The sequence below is a fragment of the Oryctolagus cuniculus genome, chromosome 21 (assembly GCF_964237555.1).
Source record: "Oryctolagus cuniculus chromosome 21, mOryCun1.1, whole genome shotgun sequence".
NCBI classification, from domain to species: Eukaryota; Metazoa; Chordata; class Mammalia; order Lagomorpha; family Leporidae; genus Oryctolagus; species Oryctolagus cuniculus.
In genome coordinates this window covers 31,346,751-31,368,338 of record NC_091452.1, presented here as the reverse complement: position 1 = coordinate 31,368,338, position 21,588 = coordinate 31,346,751, and the positions used below count along the sequence as shown (strand labels likewise).

Below are 21,588 nucleotides of genomic sequence, written 5' to 3'. Positions count from 1 at the left end.
TGCCTCCCAGGTGTTTTAGCAGGAAGCTGGATGGGAAGTGCAAGGTAGCAAGGACTCAAAACTCTACTCTGATGTTGGATGCTGGTGCACAAAGTGGCTATTGTGCCTATAAACAAAGCATTTTTAAAAGTATATGTTGGGGGGCCAGCATGTGGCACAGTGGGTTAAAGCCGTAGCCTGCAGTGCCAGCATCCCATATGGGCACTGGTTTGAGTCCTAGCTGCTCCACTTCTGATCTGGCTCCCTGCTAATGGCCTGGGAAAGCAGTGGAGGATAGCCCAAGTCCTTGGGCCCCTTATCCACGTGGGAGACCCCGAGGAAGCTCCTGGCTTCTGGCTTCCGTCTGGCCTAGCTCCAGCCATTGTGGCCATTTGGGGAGTGAACCAGCGGATGGAAGATCTCTCTATCTCTCCTCTCTCTGTAACTCTGACTTTTAAATAAATAAGTAAATCTTTAATTAAAACAAACAAACAAACCACAAAGCCATATATGGGAGTGGGCATTGTAGTGCAGCAAGTTAAGCTGCTACTTGGGATGTTTGTATCCCATATCAAAGTGCTTAGGATTGAGTCCCACCTTCACTTCCTGTCCAGCTTCCTGCTAATGCTCACTGGGGGAGGCAGCAAATGATGACTCAAGTACTTCAGTCCCTGCCACCCAAGTGGAAGACCCAGGTGAATTTCCTGGCTCCTGACTTTCAGGCATTCACTTTCTATAGTGCCTTGAGTTACTAAGTTTTCTGTCAGTATATCTAATTTCCTCACTTGTGAGGAAAGCAGTGATCAGTATAACAGTGTAGGGAAACTGCTCAAATCTATCTTGGTCATCTTCAGTGTCCTTTGGGGAGGTGTAGAAGTAGGTGGCAGAGCTGGACTAGAGGGAGCACTTAGGGGGCAGATTGCTAAAGTGGAATAGGAAAATAGAAAGCACGGTTCAGAGTACAGAAGTAATTTAGTCATTCCTATTAACAGCATTTTCTGTAAGGAGCAACTAGGAGGCTAGGCAAAGGCTGGAGCAGAGAGTCCCCAAGGTTTCCCTGTGTTTCGGTTGATGTTAGTCACGGGCTCTTTTTGCACCCAGGCCTTATCATGTGGAGAGTGGAGTAGAGCCCCCTTCACCCTGTCTCACTGTTCTTTCCACCAGACCAGTTGGTATAGTTTGTGTAACGTCAAGGCAAGCCAGTCTGGAGGTTTTGAGCACGTTCTAGGTAAAATGTTCAGTAAGGCTGTTAGGACGGGCCTTTTCTTTGCCAGAAGGCTATTCTGTCTTTATTAGTATGTGGAAACCAGCCTCTTTCTGTTCGCAGTATGGTTTCTCAGAGTCATCTTAAATAAACCTTCCATTTAAAAATAGGCTTTCATTTTGTTAATTGTATTACTCTACCCAAAATGATGCCTGGTATCTTTCCAGACGTGATATTATTATAGAAACTGCTTTTCTTGCTCAGTTAACAAATGTGTATTTAGGGTGTATCTGGCCTCAGCTTTGTGTAATGCAACTCTTACCATCCAGGCCTCTTAGCAGTGGAATCAAGCAGGTGCCACTCAGGAGGATGAAGGCTGTGATTTTCTTAGTGGGTGTACAGAAAGGCCCCATTTTCTGATCCTTTTTTTTTTCTTTTTTCCCCTGACAGGCAGAGTTAGACAGTGAGAGAGAGAGAGAGAGACAGAGACAAAGGTCTTCCTTTTTCCGGTGGTACACCACCCAAGTGGGCGCTACGGCCGGCGCGCTGCACCCATCTGAAGCCAGGAGCCAGGTGCTTCCTCCTGGTCTCCCATGTGGGTGCAAGGCCCAAGCACCTGGGCCATTCTCCACTGCCTTCCTGGGCCACAGCAGAGAGCTGGACTGGAAGAGGAGCAACCAGGACAGAACCGGTACCCCGACTGGGACTAGAACCCAGGGTGCCGGCGCCGCAGGTGGAGGATTAGCCTAGTGAGTTGCGGCACTGGCTGGTGCTAATGTTTCTTTTTTTTTTTAATTAAAAAAAAAATTTTTTTTTTTGACAGGCAGAGTGGACAGTGAGAGAGAGAGACAGAGAGAAAGGTCTTCCTTTTGCTGTTGGTTCACCCTCCAATGGCTGCCGCGGCCGGAGCGCTGTGGCTGGCGCATTGTGCTGATCCGAAGCCAGGAGCCAGGTGCTTCTCCTGGTCTCCCATGTGGGTGCAGCGCCCAAGAAGTTGGGCCATCCTCCACTGCACTCCCAGGCCATGGCAGAGAGCTGGCTTGGAGGCAACCGGGACAGAATCCGGTGCCCCGACCGGGACTAGAACCCTGTGTGCCAGCGCCGCAGGCGGAGGATTAGCCTATTGAGCCACGGTGCCAGCCAGTGCTAATGTTTTGATGAAGAATTTCCATGGTGCCTCTTGACAAAAGACACATGCTGAGAAATACATTTAGTTTCTGCAGAATGATAAATGCTAGGATAGTGACAATTTCATTTAATGCTGCAGATGCTGTACACTGAGTTATGTCTCATCAGTTCTGTTAGAAGTCTAGGATATTTCCTCTCCTGGATCAAGTAGAATGTACAAAGTAATTTCAAATAATTATTCCACGAGGAAGCCTTGAAAATGGGCACATTCTGATTAGCAAGCCAAAGCATTTTTCAGCCTCTGTTTTCTGTAGTGACAACTATCTTTCATATGTTTTTATTCTTTACATAGTAAAAAAAAATCTTTGAAAAATTAACTTCTAATGTGCTTTCTTCCAGTTTGGTTCTCAGTATGATGCTGTTTCTTTCCACAGATTTGCTTGTAAATGCATCACAAAGAGGCAGCCCAGAATGAAGAAAGCAAGCAGGAGTGTTGGCTCGATGCCTAAAGTGTCTGGGATCAGTAAGACACAAACGGTAGAGAAAGTCAAGCCGGAGAACAGCTCCTCAGCACCTACAGGAAGCAAACTTGTAAAACCTGGAGCAGCAGCCCTGTCCAAGGTATCTGAATATAACGCTGGTTTTTTTCAGAGTGACTTATATGTTGTGTTAAACTGGGGATTTGCCCTCTACTGGTGCTAGGAGCGCGTTGCCTTTGAAGACAGCTTAGCTTGGGTTGGACCTTATTAGTGATTCTGGTCTGTTTTCATGAATGAAACCAAGTAGTTGGCTTATGTGTGAAGCAGATAATTGAGCCCTTGCCTTAGGCAGGGTGCTGTGCTCGCATGAATTGGAGGTGGAGTTTGCCTTCCTGAAGCTCGTAAAGCTTGGCGGTCAGGCACAGGCACCGATGACTAAAACATACATGACAAGTGTCAGGTGTCCTGGGAGAGTAGGAAAGCAGTGTGAGCAGTTTTAGGTAGGCAGACATCGTTCTAGTCCAGGAAGCTTTTATGAAGAGTGTGTACACCAGGTCTTAAAGGATGAGTGGCAGTAGCATGCCTGTGACCCTAGACAGGGTTCCCCCCCCCCCCACACCCAACCCCCATACACCATAAACTGCTGTTTTCCTGACAGCTGACCCAGTGTTAATCCTAGTTAAAACTAGGCAATGTCACCAGATTCTGGCACCATGGTCATGGCAGAGGGGACGGCAGTGTTGAGGCAGAACAGGCCGGGCACCAAGGCACAGGATTTCTATAATTGGCCTGATGGATCCTTTGATGAAATGGACAGTACACTTGCTGTTCAGCAGTATATTCAACAGAACATAAGAGCAGATCGCTCTAATATTGATAAAATTCTTGAACCACCTGAAGGCCAAGATGAAGGTGTATGGAAGTCTGAACATTTAAGGTAATTCTGTCTTGAGCTAAATTAACTACTGTCAAATTTCAGAGTGAATGCCATCCAGATACTTGTCCTCAAATGACAGCAGCTGAACAGTGGATTTTTCTGTGTGCAGCTCATAAAACTCCAAAAGAGTGCCCTGCTATAGTCTATACTAGACACACGCTTGATGGTGCTGTGTGTCTTCTGGATAGCAAGAAATATTTTCCTAGCAGGGTTAGCATAATGGAATCATCTATAGCAAAACTAGGATCAGTATGCTGTAGGATTTACAGAATATTTTCATCACTGGCAGATATTTGATGAACATGAAAATGAAACATTTTTGTGTCATTGGTTTACTACATTTGTGATGAAATACAACTTGATGTCCAAGGATAACCCAATTGTACCAATTTTAGAAGAGGAAGGTTCAGAATTCAGTTTCTGGAGGAAGTGAAGAATGAAGGGAATCATCCAGAAAAATGTACTGATCACATAATTAACATTAATTATGTGCTGTATATGTATCATTTTAGACACGTCAATCATGTATCCACATTATAGCTTCTTTGTTTAGTATAGGTTTTTGTATGCTGTATATTGCCTTTTTTTTTTTTAAGATTTATTTTATTTATTTGAAAGAGTTAGAGAGATAGAGACAGAGAGAGAGGTCTTGCATCTGCTGGTTCACTCCCCAGATGGCTGCAACAGCCGGAGCTGCGCTGATCCGAAGCCAGGAGCCAGGAGCTTCTTCTGGGTCTCCCACGCGGGTGCAGGGGCCCAAGGACTTGGGCCATCTTCTACTGATTTCCCAGGCCATAGCAGAGAGCTGGATCAGAAAAGGAGCAGCCAAGACTGGAATTGGCGCCCATATGGGACTTTAACTCGCTGAGCCACAGCCCAGCCCTGTATATTGCCCTTTACACTTGATACTACACTTGATCTTAGCCAAAAGGCCGCAAGGCGATTTGCGTATTGCGTTTTCAAATGGGAAATACTTTCTAAGTTATTCATGAGCTGTATATTCACCGTTGTGGCACTCATTTTTTTAAAAATAAGATTAGTATTTTCTGTTTTAAATAAGATCAGCAATGCCTGTTAATAAAAGAATTTACAGTTTGATAAAATTGCTGCTAAACAATCATTGGATTACAATCCTCATCAGATAAACCCATCTATAAAAAGATGAGTAAGCTTGAGGTCTCGCACAAGCCATTTACTAAAGAGATAGTAATGTTATCCTTTCATTTTGCCCCTGAGTTTAGATATTATAGAAAATTCTGTAGAACATAAATTGTAAACTTTTCCAAAATGAGATAAAAGTGCTTTAAAAGTGCTTTAAAATAGTTTTTGATATGAATTTATTATTATGTGTCTATCTGAATATAAATGCTAATGAAACATTAGTAATTCTTTTATAATCTTACTATGCTACATAAAATATATTCTAGGCCAGTGTACTTGGAAAGGATATACCTTTTTTGCAACAGTGGACTATTATGTATATATGCTAACGATAAGGCACATACAAGGTATTCTTACTGGAAACCTGTTCACCCCTTCTCACTTCCCATAAGCCTATCCCCAGATACTTTAGCTGAGAAGTCTTTCATCAGACTGTGACTTAGTGGTGGCTTAAACCTGTTTATACTCACATTTGTATTGATTACTTACAGATTTGCCTTATATTAGCAGTTATATTACACTACAAGAAAGATGTGTTGGCATAGATTCTTTGTTTTGTGAAATTTTTCTAACTACTTAGAAAACAGACCTTAAAACCATTTGATTCTTCCTCTTGGTAATATTAATCTTTTCATTTAACCCTAGGCAGCATTAAATAGAGTTGAAGAAATGCTGTAGTATTTATTTTACACCCTTTCTTCACAAAATTTGAATTGAATACATATGTGATGTTATTTGCAATATAATTGCTAATTGCTGCAAGGGTGTTGATGAATGGCCATACAATGGCCATACAATTTTTAGACTTTGTTGTAGTATTTAAGGATTTGGGTGCAGGTGTAACAATTTTTTTTTTTTTTTTTTTTTTTTTTTTTTGGTGACAGGCAGAGTGGACAGTGAGAGAGAGAGACAGAGAGGAAGGTCTTCCTTTGCCGTTGGTTCACCCTCCAATGGCCGCCGCAGCCAGCGCACCGCGCTGATCCGATGGCAGGAGCCAGGTGCTTTTCCTGGTCTCCCATGGGGTGCAGGGCCCAAGTACTTGGGCCATCCTCCACTGTACTCCCTGGCCACAGCAGAGAGCTGGCCTGGAAGAGGGGCAGCTGGGACAGAATCCGGCGCCCTGACCGGGACTAGAACCCGGTGTGCCAGCGCCTCAAAGCGGAGGATTAGCCTAGTGAGCTACAGCGCCGGCCCTGGTGTAACAATATTATAATCTATTGAATGCAGTTTTTCATGGAGTAGTAGAGAGGTCTTATTGCCAAACTGATTGTAATGAGGCACTAAGATAGGGTGGAAAAATTAAACATGTAGTGAAGAAAATACTTAAATTCATCTCTAGGATAGATTTAACAAATGTGAGAAACTTTTTCATTTAAGAAAGTTATTTTGAGCCAGCGCCGCGGCTCACTAGGCTAATCCTCCACCTTGTGGCGCCGGCACATCGGGTTCTAGTCCCGGTCAGGGCACCGGATTCTGTCCCGGTTGCCCCTCTTCCAGGCCAGCTTTCTGCTGTGGCCCAGGAGTGCAGTGGAGGATGGCCCAAGTGCTTGGGCCCTGCACCCTCATGGGAGACCAGGAGAAGTACCTGGCTCCTGCCATCGGATCAGCGCGGTGCGCCTGGCCGTGCCGGCCATTGGAGGGTGAACCAACGGCAAAGGAAGACCTTTCTCTCTGTCTCTTTCTCTCTCTCTCTCACTATCCACTCTGCCTGTCAAAAAAAAAAAAAAAAAAAAAAGTTATTTTGAAATGAAGATGAAAATGTATTCATCTTGATAATCTTCAAATTTGAGGAAATTATTTATACCATATTATGAATCAAGTAGGCAAAGACAAAAATGTGGGAAATAGTAGCATCCTGAGAGTGTGTATATACAGTTTATGCCTTTCCAATGCTGCCAATCATTTTGGCTTTAACCGTACTGTCCCCACAGCCACAGTCCTTATTGTACTCCCCCTCATGCTATATTTTACAAGTTTCAGGTTCACAGTGAAAGGAATGTTGTCTTTGAAATTATACATTTATATTAATGTTGCTATAAACTAATTGGAATAGTAATTTTTAAGCAAACTTGCTAAATATTGAGAGAATAACCTCTTAAATTAAGTTATAGATAGCATTGTAGCTCCTCTCTAGATGGTTTCTCATAATGGCTTTCTGTTACTTGACTATTTTCTTGGTGAACATTTGAACTAAGATGGTAACTGAAATTGGTTATCTGGCTAAGGATTTTGAAACATTCTGAATAATATGAATTAGTGTTAATGGGAAAATAATATTTTTTTGTATTCATTCCATCGTCCCTGTACTGTGTTTGGAATTGATCATTATAAAACAAACAAACAACTCCAAAAGGAAAAAAAAAACTAGGTGATACTAATTTGGTAAAAACATTTTTAGGGGCCGGCGCCGCGGCTCACTAGGCTAATCCTCTGCCTAGTGGCGCCGGCACACCGGGTTCTAGTCCCGGTTGGGGCGCCGGATTCTGTCCCGGTTGCCCCTCTTCCAGACCAGCTCTCTGCTGTGGCCAGGGAGTGCAGTGGAGGATGGCCCAAGTGCTTGGGCCCTGCACCCCATGGGAGACCAGGAAAAGCACCTGGCTCCTGGCTCCTGCCATCGGATCAGCGCGGCGCGCCGACCGCAGCGCGCCGGCCGTGGCAGCCATTGGAGGGTGAACCAACGGCAAAAGGAAGACCTTTTCTCTGTCTCTCTCACTGTCCACTCTGCCTGTCAAAAAAAAAGATAAAATAAAAAAAAAATAAAAATAAAAATGTTTTTTTTTAAAGATTTATTTATTTATATATTTGAGAGGCAGAATTAGAGAGAGAGAAAGGGAGAGACAGAGAGGTCTTCTACCTGCTGGTTTACTCCCCAAGTGGTTGAAATGGCTGGAGCTGAGCCGATCAGGAGCCAGGAGCTTCTTCTGGGTCTCCCACCTGGGTGCAGAGGCCCAGGCACTTGGGCCATCTTCCACTGCTTTCCCACATGCATCAACAGAGAGCTGGATTGGAAGAGGAACATCTGGTACATGAACCAGTGCCCTTATGGGATGCTGGCACCGCAGGCAGAGGCCTAGCTTATTATTCCAGAATGCTGGGCCCACGAATTTGTCTTTTTTACACTCCTTTAGAAGCTGGCTTTGGTCATGTTAGTATGAGCATGAGATGGATATATTTAATTAGATGGCTGGCTTTGGGAGCAGGTGGAGCTGGGCTGTGTTTTGTAGGGCTGTGGCCTTGATTAAATGAGGAAATAACTGAGAGTGGTTAACAGAGGGCCTGGCCCCCAGAAAGTGTTCAGCAAACAACAGGAAGAAGCATTTCTATTGGTTAACTCTAGAAACTTCTCTAGCTGGTGATTGATTCACAAAGTTGACAGTTTTCCTGTGGTGTGTTCTCAGCATCTGTATTGGTTTGGGCCCTCCTGGGATGAGATCCTGGGGAAGAGATACCATTTTCCTGTGGGCCCAGGCTTCAGTGTCACTGCACTTAGCCCCACACAGTCTCTCTCCAGCTTTTTTCAGCCCAGAGTAGGTTTGTTCTCTTGTTTGCTTGAGGAGTGTGGTGTTCTGGGTAGAAACGTTGACTGTGCAGAAGACCAGGAGGGGTTTCTGCTTGTCTGCTAGGGAGGAAGAAGCATGGCAGGAAGCATGGTGTTAACAAGGCTTGTGTCCAGGCGGGCCCTGAATAGATGGTGGCTCAGTTATTTTCAGAAGCATCTCAGAGGACACTGATGGGAGACTTCCTTATGTATGTGTTGAAAGATCAAGCAGGAAATGCTAGTTTTTCTATTCCAAGGTTGGTGAAACTGATGATTCCGTGGGCTGGGAGATGCTTCCAGAGTTTCTCCTTGGTATAGCCCTGATTGAGTTGTTAGGTGTCATGCCCTGGCCTAAAGAATGATACCCGGAACAGATCTTTGCCCTACTTCCAGTAGTTTGAGTCAACACTCTGAATTATTTTATTTCCTTGGTGGCAGTGCCGTCACTCTTTGGCATAAGACAGGCGGCATTTTCTGACCTAACTGGTTACTCAGATGCCGGGGCTGTCTCTGGAGTGGAGGCCTTTGTGGCTGAGTGACCTGTTACTTCCGTGACTGGAAGAACGAGTTCAAGCGTTGGCATTAGCTGTACTCCACTGCTGTCTCCTGTTGTCTCCTCGACAGTGGCGCAGTGTCTACAGGTTTACTTTGGAGCGTGCACAGAGTGGCACGTCATAGCTTCTGAGGCTTGGATCTGTAGTTGCTGGTGGTTTGGTCTTGAACAGTGAGTACTTTTCCATTGTAAAGCAAAACGGTGTACCTGCTCTTGCCAGCACATGCCGGCAGCTGAAAGCTTTGGCTGTGCTGCGTTGGCAGATCTGTTTAAGTCTGTGTGTGTGTGTGTCTTTGCCTAGGCTAGAGTAATCGCTTTCTCTTAAGAGAAAAGAAGTCATTGGATAGAAATTGAAGTAAGTAGGGAAGAAGAAAATAGTGAAAATGAAATTGAAAACATTAAAGAGCTTGGAGGGGCTAATGCTGTGGCACAATGGGTACTACTTGGGACACTGGCATCCTGTATCACAGTGCCAGTTCCAGTCCTGGCTGCCCTACTGCCAATCCAGCTTCCTGTTAGTGCATCTGAGAAGGCAGTGGAAGATGGTTCAGGTACTTGGTTCTCCTGGGGTAACCTGGATGGAGTTTGAGGCTCCTGACTTCAGCCTAACCCAGTCCTGGAGCCAAATGGGGAGTGAACCAGTGATGGAAGGTCTCTCTGTCTCTGTGTTTCTCCTTTGCTCTATTGCTCTGTCAAATAAATAAATAAATAAATAAATAAATCTAGGTAATCAAGCTAATCTAATCTGTCTGTTTATCTGTGTTAGAGATTCTAGAAACTTGTATTATTTTTCGAAGTTTTCCTATTTCATTGTGCTTTCTTTGGCACATAGATAACTCTCACAACTTGAATTCCTGTAACTGTTAGAGTTTTGATGACTAACCAGGTGAATAAAGTGTTTGACTTTCAGTTATTTAGACATCATGTGCCCATACTCACCCATATATGTGTGAACACCCACACCTGTGTGTCACTGCACATTTATTGTCATGCCCCACTTTTTTTTTATTATTTATTTATTTGAGAGGCAGAGTTAGAGAGAGAGAGACAGAGACAGAGACAAAGGTCTTCCATCAACTGGTTCACTCTCCAAATGGCCACAATGGCCGGTGCTGAGCTGATCCAAAGCCAGGAGTCAGGAACTTCTTCCGGGTCTCCCATGAAGGTCCAGGGACCCTAGCACTTGGGCCATCTTCTACTGCTTTCCCAAACCATAGCAGAGAGCTGGATGGGAAGTGGAGCAGCTGGGACTTGAACTGGTGCTGATATGGGATGCCGGTGCCGCAGGCAGAAGCTTAGCCCTCTGTGCCACAGCGCCAGCCCTGTCATTACACTGTTCTCTCTCTTTTTTTTTACTTGTATTTGGTCAGTTTTTAATGGATTTATATATTAATTTATTAATCAAAGTTTTTTTAGAAACTTTTATTTATTTAATAAATATAAATTTCAAAAATACAACTTTTGGATTATAGTGTTTTTTTCCCACCATGACCTCCCTCCCACCTGCAAACCATCCTATCTCCTACTCCCTCTCCCATCCCATTCTTTATTAACATGATACTGTTCTTATAATGGCAGAGTACAGGATGTGCATTTCTTCCTCTCTCTTATCTCAGATACCGTTTGAGGTTAGATCCAGTTGAGAGTTTTGAGAAAGGACCTTTTTGATCCAGGTCACTTCACTGCTGACTGGAGCTACTGTAAAAACAAAGCACTACTGTATACAGTGAGTTTTGGGGAAAGCATTCCCATTCTTATCAGAACCTGTGACTTTAGGGCCTCTGTGGGATGAATAGGGGGTTATCTTCCATGTAGAGATGGTCTCCTACACTTGCAGTTTGCAGGGGTCGCATACTGCTCAGGTTGTGTGGTCGTGGTTACCGCTTGTAAAAGTAACCTACCTTTTCGTCATACTGAGAATGCTTTTTTCCTCCCCTAAAAAGTTATGAATAGGAATTAATAACCTTCAGTTATAGTCTTTTTTAAAAATATTTATTTATTTATTTATTTTATTTTATTTTTTGACAAGCAGAGTGGACAGTGAGAGAGAGAGACAGAGAGAAAGGTCTTCCTTTTGCCGTTGGTTCACCTTCCAATGGCCGCCGCTGCCGGCGCGCTGCGGCCGGCGCACCGCGCTGATCCGATGGCAGGAGCCAGGAGCCAGGTGCTTTTCCTGGTCTCCCATGGGGTGCAGGGCCCAAGCACCTGGGCCATCCTCCACTGCACTCCCTGGCCACAGCAGAGGGCTGGCCTGGAAGAGGGGCAACCGGGACAGAATCCGGCGCCCCAACCGGGACTAGAACCCGGTGTGCTGGCGCCGCTAGGCGGAGGATTAGCCTAGTGAGCTGCGGCGCCGGCTTAAAAATATTTATTTATTTATTTGAAAGACAGAGTCATAGACAGAGAGGGAAAGACAGAGAGAGAGAGGTCTTCCATCTGCTGGTTCACTGCCCAAATGGCTGCAACAGCTGGAGCTGGGCCAGTGCAAAGCCAAGAGCCAGTAGATTCTTCCAGATCTCCCACGTGGGTGCAGGGGTCCAAGCACTTGGGCCATCCTCCATTGCTTTCCCAGGCCATCAGCAAGGATGCTGGATCAGAAGTGGAGCATCCTGGACATAAACTGGTGCCCATGTGGGATGCTGGCCCTGTAGGTGGGGGCTTAACCTACTATGCCACAGTGCCGGCCCCCAATTAGTCTTAAATAATTGGTAACTCTGACAGTTATTTGTGACCATACCCCTGCTTTGTAAAATTCAGTTAACAATATGAGCAAGCCAGCTCTGAAAACTTGAAAGCTTATATTTGAAAACCAGCCATAACATTTGAGGTAAAGACACAGACTGGGAAACTTGAATAGGACCTTGAGAAGCATGCATACTTGGTTGTAGTATTTTATTATTTGTATCTGGAAATTTTTTAAACCAAATTATTTGAATTTTGCATCGGTTAAAAAGCAAGCTAAAAATTTGTTTTTGCATAAATCTCATGTTTTTGGACTGTTGCTGAGGAGAGGTGGGTGTTCATATGGAATGTACATGTATTTACAAAATTTTGTAGCAATAATGAAAAGAAATGGGAAAAAAAAAAAAAAACCCAGGGAGTCTGTAAGTAGCTTAGTTTGTAAGAGACCAGTGGTAAGTCCAGAGTTTTTTCTTTCTTCTTTTAAGATTTATAGTTTTTGTTAAAGATTTATTTATTTTGAAAGGTAGAGTTACAGAGAGAGAGAGAAAGAGAGGGAGAAACAGAGAGAGAGATATCTTTTATCTACTGGTTCACTCTCCAAATGGCCGCAACAGTTAGGGCTGGAGCAATTTGAAGCCAGGAGCCAGGGAGCTTTTTCTGGGTCTCCCACTTGGGTTCAGGGGCCCAAGTACTTGGGTCATCCTCTGCTGCTTTCCCAGGTGTATTAGCAGGGAGCTGGATCAGAAGTAGAGCAACTGGGACTGGAACCAGTGCCCTTAGGGATGCCAGCACTGCAGGTGGCAGCTTTACCTACTGAGCCACAGTGCTGGCCCCTTAAGATTTATTTGAAAGGCAGAATGATGGGGCTGGGTGGAGAATCTTTCATTTCCTGGTTTACTCTCCAATGGCTGCAACAACTGGAGTTGAGCCAGGTTGAAACTAGGTGCAAGAAACTCCATCTGGGTCTCCCATGGGAGGCAGGCCCCAGTAATTGAGTTGGCCTGTGCTGCTTTCCAGATGCATTGGCAGGGAGGTGGATCTGAAGCAGAGTAGCCAGGATGCAGATCAGCACTTCCATATGGATGATGGCGTTGAAGTAATAGCTGGCCTGTTTTTCATTTCTGTTTTACATTTTGTTTCATTTTACTTTTTTGTTGAAGTGTAGCATACATCCAGAGAAGTTCACAGAGCATAGATGTGGATTTTTGTGAATTGTCACACAGTGTACATAGCCTGTAGCCACCACCTAGATCAAGAAACAGAATGGCCTGTCCTCAGAAACTCCTCTCAGGCCCCTGCGTAATCACTGTTTATTCTCTTCTTCCAGGAAGTAACTGCTGTCTTAAATATCTAACACCAAAAGTTAGTTTTGCCAGTGTTTGGCAATATATATATACACGCATATATATATATATATACACACACACACACACACACACACATATATATGTAACATATATAAATGTAACTGTACACTTTGTCCCTTTTATGTCACATGTGTGTTTAATTTTTACTTACTCATTTCACCTACTGGAAAAGCAGAGAGACAGTGATATCTCCCATTCTCCAGTTCATTCCCCAAATGCCTTCAACACTCTAGGGGCTCAGGCCAGGCCAATGCCAGGAGCCAGGAACTCAATCTCAGTTTCCCTGCGGGGCGGTAGGAACCCAAAGTACTTGAGCCATCACTTGTTACTTCCCAGGATGCAGAGTCGCAGGAAGCAGAGGTGGGACCTGAACCCAGGCAACTCTAACATGGGGTGGGGGAGCTCAAGGAGCATCTTGTTTGCTGTGCCACATGCCCACCCCAAGAAATTAATTCTTAAAAAGCTTCTTTTTTTTTTTTTTTTTTTAAAGATTTTATTTATTTGAAAGGCAGAGTGACCAATAGGGAGCAGGTGAGAGGAAAAGGCTTCCATTCTCTTGTTGAAAACCCAAATAGCTACAACAGCCAGGGCTGGTTGAGGCCACTGCCAGGAGCCAGGAATTCCATCTGGATCTCCCACATGGGAGGCAGGGACCCAAGTAGTTGGGCCATCTTCTGCTTTCACACGTGCTAGTGTGCTAGTGGAGCAGCTAGGATTTGGACCTGTGCCTATGTGGGATGCTAGCCTCGGGGGCAGTGGCTTAACCTACTACGCCACAATGCCGACCCCATTCTTCTTTTTTTAATAGTTGTTGAATACTTAATTGTACTCACTAATGGACCATATGTACTTTTCCATGTATAGGCATTTAAGGTGTACCAATATGTTGCAATGAAAAAGCAGTGCTTTAAAGAATAACCTTTTGTATATGTATTTTTGTATTGTTAGAGATGTGGTATTGGTTGAATTCCTAAATTCCTAGAAGTGTGATTGCTGGGGAAAGGTCACTATGTGTGTGTAGCTTTGTTAGCTATTCCACTTTCATCAGGCTTGTCTCAGCGTGCATTCCCACCAGCCATTTAGGAGCTGCCCGTTTCCCATATCCTTCCCAGAAGAATGTGTTGTCATACCTTCACCAGTGTGATAGGTGACAGGTGATACCTCGGTGCTGCCTAATATGCATGCCTGTTTTTGTGAATTAGGTTGATAACATCGTGTGTGTATGTGGATTGATCATATGATTGTCTGTCTTGCTAATTTTCTGTCTGACTTTTGGTCTTTTTCCCTGTGGCTTTTTTTTTTTTTTTTGACAGGCAGAGTGGACAGTGAGAGAGAGAGAAAGGTTCACCCTCCAATGGCTGCTGCGGCCGGTGTGCTGCGGCTGGCGCACCACGCTGATCCAAAGGCAGAAGCCAGGTGCTTCTCCTGGTCTCCCATGGGGTGCAGGGCCCAAGCACCTGGGCCATCCTCCACTGCACTCCCGGGCCACAGCAGAGAGCTGGCCTGGAAGAGGGGCAACCGGGACAGAATCTGGCTCCCCAACCGGGACTAGAACCCGGTGTGCCGGCGCCGCAAGGTGGAGGATTAGCCTATTGAGCCACGGCGCCGGCCCCTTCGGCTTTTAAAAGTTTTTCTTTAATCAGAGAGAGAGAGCTCCCATCCTCTGGTTGATGTCCCAGATGCCCACAGCAGCTGGTGCTGGGCTGGGCCAGGGCTGGGCCAGAGTGGAGAACTGGGAACTGAATCAAGTGCCCCCAGGGGTGCAGGAGCTCAGTGCTTGAGCCCTTACTGCTGCTTCCCAGGACCTGCATTAGTAAGAAGCTGGGATCAGGCATCAGAGACAGGAATCAAACCCAGGCACTCCAGTGTGGGATGCGTACATCTTAACTTAAGCTCCCATCCCTCTTCTCAATTTTTTTCTGTATCTATTTGAGACCCTAGCCTTTTTTTTTTTTTTTTAAGTAATTATTTGAAAAGGCAGAGTGGAAGAGATAGGGATGGAGAAATAAATACAGATAGAACGAGATACCTTCTGTCTGCTAGTTCACTCCTCAGGTGACTATAACAGACTAGTGTGGGCCAGGCTAAAGCAAGGAGCCAGGAACCCTATCTTGGTCTCCCACAGGGTGACAGGGGCCCAAGCACTTGAGCCAGCATCTGCTTCTTCCCAGGTGTGTTAGCAGGGAGCTGGATCAGAAGTGGAGCAACTGGGAGTCAAACCAGCACTCTTCAATATGGGGTGCCAGTGTTACAGGCGGCAACTTGGCTTAACCTGCTGTGCATGTTGCTGGCCCTGGCCTTTTATCTGTGAGAGGTGTACTTTCCCAGCTTTTTGTTTTCTTTTAAACTTTGTTTATGATAGTCCTTTGGGCCATGGTGCTTCAATCTGGTCTCCCACATGGCTACAGGGCCTGAAACACTTGGAATATCCTTAGGTGCTTTCCCTGGTACATTACAGAGAGCTGGATTGGAAGTGGAACAGCCAGGATATGAACCGGTGCCCATATGGGATGCTGGCGTCCCAGGCAGGGGTTTACCCACTACGCCACAGTGTCTGCTCCAAGTCTCTAGTTTTTCCTTATTAGCAACTAGGCCTTAAAAAAATCTTCTTTGAATTTTGATTTAAATTTGACTCCTAGAGAATTAGATAAGAAAGTCAAACTTCGTAATAATTTCTTTTAAGTATTAGCTTCAACAGTGATTCACTTTAGAGTCATGAGGATTATCTTACTTTCAATGAGCTTTGTCTTTAGAGCAAGATGGCACTTCATGTGGTATTCTAGAACTTTCCTGAGACAGCCCCTGTGGTGCCACTCAGATGATCCCTGCTCATGAGTCATATACTGCAACAGAGAGTAACAAGGCTGATGTCTTTACTTTTTCCCATTCCTCACTAAGATTGGTGGGAAGGCCTCCATAAAGTCTTTCACTACATGTATGATTGATTTAAGTATTTTCAGAAGAAGTATGTGAACCGTCATAAACCTGTAAATAGATGGTTTCCATACTGTGTTGCTTTCCATCAGAAAATCTGTAATTCTTGAGCTCAGTATAAAAGTTAAGAACTGTGTTTAGTCTCAAAGTATTGTTTGATCTTTGTCTGGTCATCTTCTTTTCCTGTTGCTTCTAGACCAAGAGCAGTGATGACCTTTTAGCTGGAATGGCCGGAGGGGTGACCGTGACTAATGGTGTTAGAGGAAAGAAAAGCACCTGTCCACCTGCAGCACCTGCAGCATCTGCCCCGGCCATGACCACCGTGGAGAACAAATCCAAGAGTAGCACAGGTACGGCTGCCGTTCAGACATTTCAGGTGCTTTTTGTTTGGGCAGATTGTGTTGATGTGAGGGTGCTTCATATAATTACAGAAAATTCCAAACATATGTAGAAGTAGATTGATTTTTTTCAACTCCATGTATCTGTCACTGTTATCCATTCATAACCACTCTCACCTCTTTGATACCCATCCTCCTTATAGTTACTTTGAAGCAAATTCCAGACATTATATAATTTTTTCTGTAAATATTTCATTGTCTTTGAAAAATAAGTATTCTTTTATTAAAGATTTATTTATTTGAAAGAATGATAGGTGAGACACAGAGAGTGCTATGTTTTTCATCTGCTGGTTCACACTCCAAATGGCTGCAACAGCCAGAGCTAGGCCACAATGAAGCCAGGAGCCCGAAACTCCATCCAGATCTCCTATGTGGGGTGGCAGGGACCCAACTGTTTGTGCTATCATCTATTGCCTTCCCAGGTACATCAGTAGGAAGCTGGTTTGGAAGTGGAGCAGTCAGATCTTGAACTGACACTCCAGTATGGAATGTGGGCATCCCAAGAGAAGACTTAACTCATTGTACCACAATACCCAAAACATAATCATGGAGCCAGCATTGTGGTATAGTGGGTAAAGCTGCCACCTGTAACACTGACATCCTATATGGGAGCCAGTTCAAGTCCTGGCTGCTCCACTTCTAATCCAGCTCTTTGCTAATGCACTTGGGGAAGCAGTGGAGCATGGATCAAGTGCTTGGGCTCCAGCACTCATGTAGGAGACCTGGAAGAGGCTTCTGGCTCCTGGCTTTGACCTGGCCCAGCCCCAGCCATTGCTGCCATTTGGGGAGTGAGCTAATGGACGGTGGTGCCCCCCTCTCTCGCTGTCTTTCCCTCTACCTTTCTGTGACTCTGCCTTTTAAATACATAAAACATATCTTTTAAAAAAAGAACACAATACCATTGCCAGTTCTTAAAAATAATTAATAGTTCTTAAATCATAATTATTCAATAAATATCTGTTTTCTACCGATTTTTTTTTTTTTTTTTTTTGACAGGCAGAGTGGACAGTGAGAGAGAGAGAGAGACAGAGAGAAAGGTCTTCCTTTGCCATTGGTTCACCCTCCCAATGGCCGCCGCGGCCGGCGCACTATGGCCGGTGCACTGTGCAGATCCGATGGCAGGAGCCAGGTACTTATCCTGGTCTCCCATGGGGTGCAGGGCCCAAGCACTTGGGCCATCCTCCATTGCACTCTCTGGCCACAGCAGAGAGCTGGACTGGAAGAGGGGCAACCGGGACAGAATCCAGCGCCCCAACTGGGACTAGAACCCGGTGCCGGCGCCGCAAGGCGGAGGATTAGCCTAGTGAGCCGCGGCGCCAGCCTTGTTTTCTGCCAATCTAATAAACTTTTCAATGTTTTTGTTTGGATCACTATTTACGTAAGTCTGTATCTGAGGAGGCTTCAGACAGATCATGGGAACTTTGCATTTTTTTTAAGTTTCATTTATTTATTTGAGAGGCAGAGAGAGAGAAAGACTAAAGGTTGAACCATCTGCTGGTTCACTCCTCACATGCCCCCAGTGGCTTGGACTGGACTGGACTGGGACTGGGACTGAAGCCGGGAGCTGAGAATTCAATCTAAGTTTCCCACATGAATGGCAAGAGCCCAGTCACTTGAGCCATCTTCACTGCCTCCTGAGATCTGCATTAGCAAGAAGGTGGATTCAGGAGCTGGAGCCCTGTGTGGAACCCAGACACTCCGACGTGAGTCATGGGTATCTTAATCTGTATGCTAGATGCCCACTTTTCCGTGAATTCTTTGAAGTCCCCTCATAGAATGATTGGCTGATGTGTTTCTTTTTTATTTTTTAAAGATTTATTTATTTATTTGAAAGGCAGGGTTACACAGAGAGAGGAGAGGCAGAGTGAGAGAGAGAGTTCTTCCATCCAGTGGTTTACTCCCCATTCGGCCACAACGGCTGGAGTTGTGTCAGTCTGGAGTCAGGAGCTTCTTCTAGGTCTTGCATGCGGGTGTAGGGGCCCAAGGAACTTGGGCCATCCTCTGCTGCTTTCCCATGTCATAGCAGAGAGCTGGATTGGAGGTGGAGCAGTCAGGTCTCGAACCGGTGCCCATATGGGATGCCGTTGCTTCAGGCCAGGGTGTTAACCCACTGTACCACAGTGCCAGCCCCGGCTGATGTGTTTCTTAAGTCGTCATCCTTTTTTTTTTTTTTTTTTTTAAATCACACACACAGCCTACCGTGCATTTCTTACTAAGCTTTCCATTTCCTAGCTTGAAATTTTGGAAACAGTACCACAGATTTTGTTCTACTTCAAGTTTCCATTTTATTATTAATTAATTTTTTTAAAGATTTATTTTATTTATTTAAGGCAGAGTTACCAAAGAGAGAGAGAGAAAGAAAGAGAAAGAGATAGACATCTTTCACCTGATGGTTCACTCCCCAAATGGCCATTAACAGCTAGGGCTGTGCCAGATTGGAGCCAGGAGTTCAGGAGTCCAAGCACTTGGGCCATCTTCCGCCGCTTTCCCAGGCACATTACCAGAGACCCGGATGGGAAGTGCAGCAAATAGGACTTGAACCAGCAACCATATGGGATGCTGGCATTGCAGGCAGTGGCTTAACCCACTGTGCTATGCCACAGTGCTGTCTCCAGTCTTCTTTTTAAGTCTATAAATTTACTCCTTTTTTCCCCTTGCAATTTTAATTCTGCAGAAACTAGTTGTTTGACCTACAGAGTTTCCTATGACCTGGATTTTGATGTCACAGCATCCCCATGATCCACTGCCTTCTGTCCTCTGTGGGCTGTAAATTGCACTGGATGCAGAACCCTGATGGGACATTCCTTTTTTCTTTACCAGACTCACTTAAGGTGCTGTTGTGTCTGTTCTTCACGAGGCACCTCAGTTCTCATCTGTTTTATTTTTTATTATTTTTAGATTCTCTCTCTCTCTCTCTAATATTAGCAGCCTTTGAAGATCAGTGTCTATCCAGTCATTCTAATTCTCTCATCCTTTCATCATTCAATAGCAGCTGTTAGTTTTTAGATTTGATGGAAGTTGTTAAAAAATTAACTCATTCTATAGTTAATAGTAACACTATCATATTTTACTTCATATACTTCAGAAAAAAAAAAAGCTTTAAAACTTCCAGGAATGGTTGGCGCCGTGGCTCACTTGGCTAATCCTCCACCTGCGGCACCAGCACCCAAGGTTCTAGTCCCAGTTGGGGTGCTGGGTACTAGTCCCGGTTGCTCCTCTTCCAGTCCAGCTCTCTGCTGTGGCCGGGAAGGCAGTGGAGGATGGCCCAAGTGCTTGGGTTCCTGTACCTGCATGGGAGACTGGGAAGAAACACCCGGCTCCTGGCTTCAGATTGGCGCAGTGCCGGCCATATTGGCCATTAGGGGAGTGAACCAACGGAAGGAAGACCTTTCTCTCTGTCTCTCATTGTCTATAACTCTACCTGTCAAATTAAAAAACAAACAAACAAACAAAAATCTTCCAGGAAACGAAAGAGTATGTGCTTGTAAACACATGAAAACAAATCAACAGAAAGTATAGTGCATGCTGTTCTGTCATCATTTAGGCTTAGCTCCTCTGTGTGTTTTAGATTTTCTGTGGATTTTTCTTCCAACCAGATCAGGCTCCACTGTGGATTTTTTTTTTTTTAAGATATATTTATTTGAAAGGCAGAGTTACAGAGAGGCAGAGGCAGAGGCAGAAGAGAGAGAGAGAGAGAGAGAGAGAGAGAGAGATCTTCCATCCGCTGATTCACTCCCCAGATGGCTGCAATGTCAGGAGCTGACTGATCTGAAGCCAGGAGCCAGGAGCTTCTTTCAGGTCTCCCACGTGGGTGCAGAGGCCCAAGCACTTGGGCCATCCTCTACTGCTTTCCCAGGCCACAGCAGAGAGCTGGATGGGAAGTGGAGCAACTGGAACTGCTACCTACGTGGGAGACTTGGATGAAACTCCTGGCTCCTGGCTTCGGGCTGGTCCAGCTCTGAGTGTTGTAGCCATCTGGGGAGTGAACCAGCGGATGGAAGATCTCTCTGTGTCTCTCCCTCTGTCTCTGTTACTCTGCCTTTCAAATAAGTAAAATAAATCTTAAAAAAAAAAAAAAAAAAAAAACTCTGATTATTACTCGTGTTTATAGGTATTTTAAACATTCTTTTTCTTTTTGTATTAAACACATGAACATGTCAGCTGTTTTCACAGGTTTAAAAGCTAAGCCTTTTTGTTGTTGTTGTTGTTTTTTTTTTTTTTTTTTTTTTTTTTTGACAGGCAGAGTGGACAGTGAGAGAGAGAGACAGAGAGAAAGGTCTTCCTTTTGCCGTTGGTTCACCCTCCAATGGCCGCCACGGCCGGCGCACCACGCTGATCCGATGGCAGGAGCCAGGTACTTACCCTGGTCTCCCATGGGGTGCAGGGCCCAAGCACCTGGGCCATCCTCCACTGCACTCCCTGGCCACAGCAGAGAGCTGGCCTGGAAGAGGGGCAACCGGGACAGAATCCGGCGCCCCGCCGGGACTAGAACCCGGTGTGCCCGCGCCGCAAGGCGGAGGATTAGTCTAGTGAGCCGCGGCGCCGGCCTCTTTTTGTTGGTTTTTTTAAAGATTTATTTATTTCTTTGAAAGGCCTAGTTACAGAAGTGGAGGGGGGGGATATCGTCCATCTGGTAGTTCACTACCCAAATGGCCACAACAGGAGGACTGGGCAAGGCCAGAACCAGGAACCAGGAACTTCTTCTGGGTCTCTCATGTGGTGGCAGGGGTCCAAGTACTTGGACCATACTCTGCTGCTTTCCCAGGTTCGTTAGCAGGGAGCTGGATCTGAAATGGAACAGCCAGGATTCAAACCAGTGCCCATGTAGGACACTATCATTGCAGGCAGTGGCTTAACATGCTCTCTCTCTCTCTCTCTCTCTCTCTCTATATATATATATATATTTTTTTTTTTTTTAAGATTTATTTATTTGAAAGACAGAGTTAGAAAGGAGGCGAGACAGAGAGATCTTCCTTCTGTATGCTGGTTCATTCCCCAAATGGCCACAATGGCTGGAGTTGGATCAGGATGAAGTCAGGAGCCTGGAACTCCATCTGAGTCTCCCATGTGGGTGGCAAGGGCCCAGGGACTTAGACCATTTCCCCCTGCTTTCCCAAGAGCATTAGCAGGGAACAGAGTAGTCAGGAATTAAACTGGAGTGCAGATGGGATGTTGGCATTGCAGGCGGCAATTAAGCTGCTGTGTCAAAACACTGGACCCAAATTTAA

General features: G+C 45.1%; 1 protein-coding gene and 1 pseudogene across 4 annotated transcripts in view; both read left to right on the top strand.

Annotated features, from left to right (window-relative positions):
* The window catches only part of SPECC1L (sperm antigen with calponin homology and coiled-coil domains 1 like), a 135,148-nt gene that overhangs the window by 22,230 nt on the left and 91,330 nt on the right, over positions 1–21,588 (top strand). For all 4 annotated transcript variants that reach the window (XM_051837119.2, XM_070065956.1, XM_051837120.2 and 1 more), the window contains exons 2-3: positions 2,746–2,932; positions 16,159–16,312. In XM_051837119.2, the coding sequence (XP_051693079.1) occupies positions 2,783–2,932; positions 16,159–16,312 (304 nt within the window). In that variant the 5' untranslated portion in view covers positions 2,746–2,782. The remainder of the gene's footprint in view (positions 1–2,745; positions 2,933–16,158; positions 16,313–21,588) is intronic.
* LOC127488337 (MOB-like protein phocein pseudogene) lies at positions 2,942–5,769 on the top strand (annotated as a pseudogene).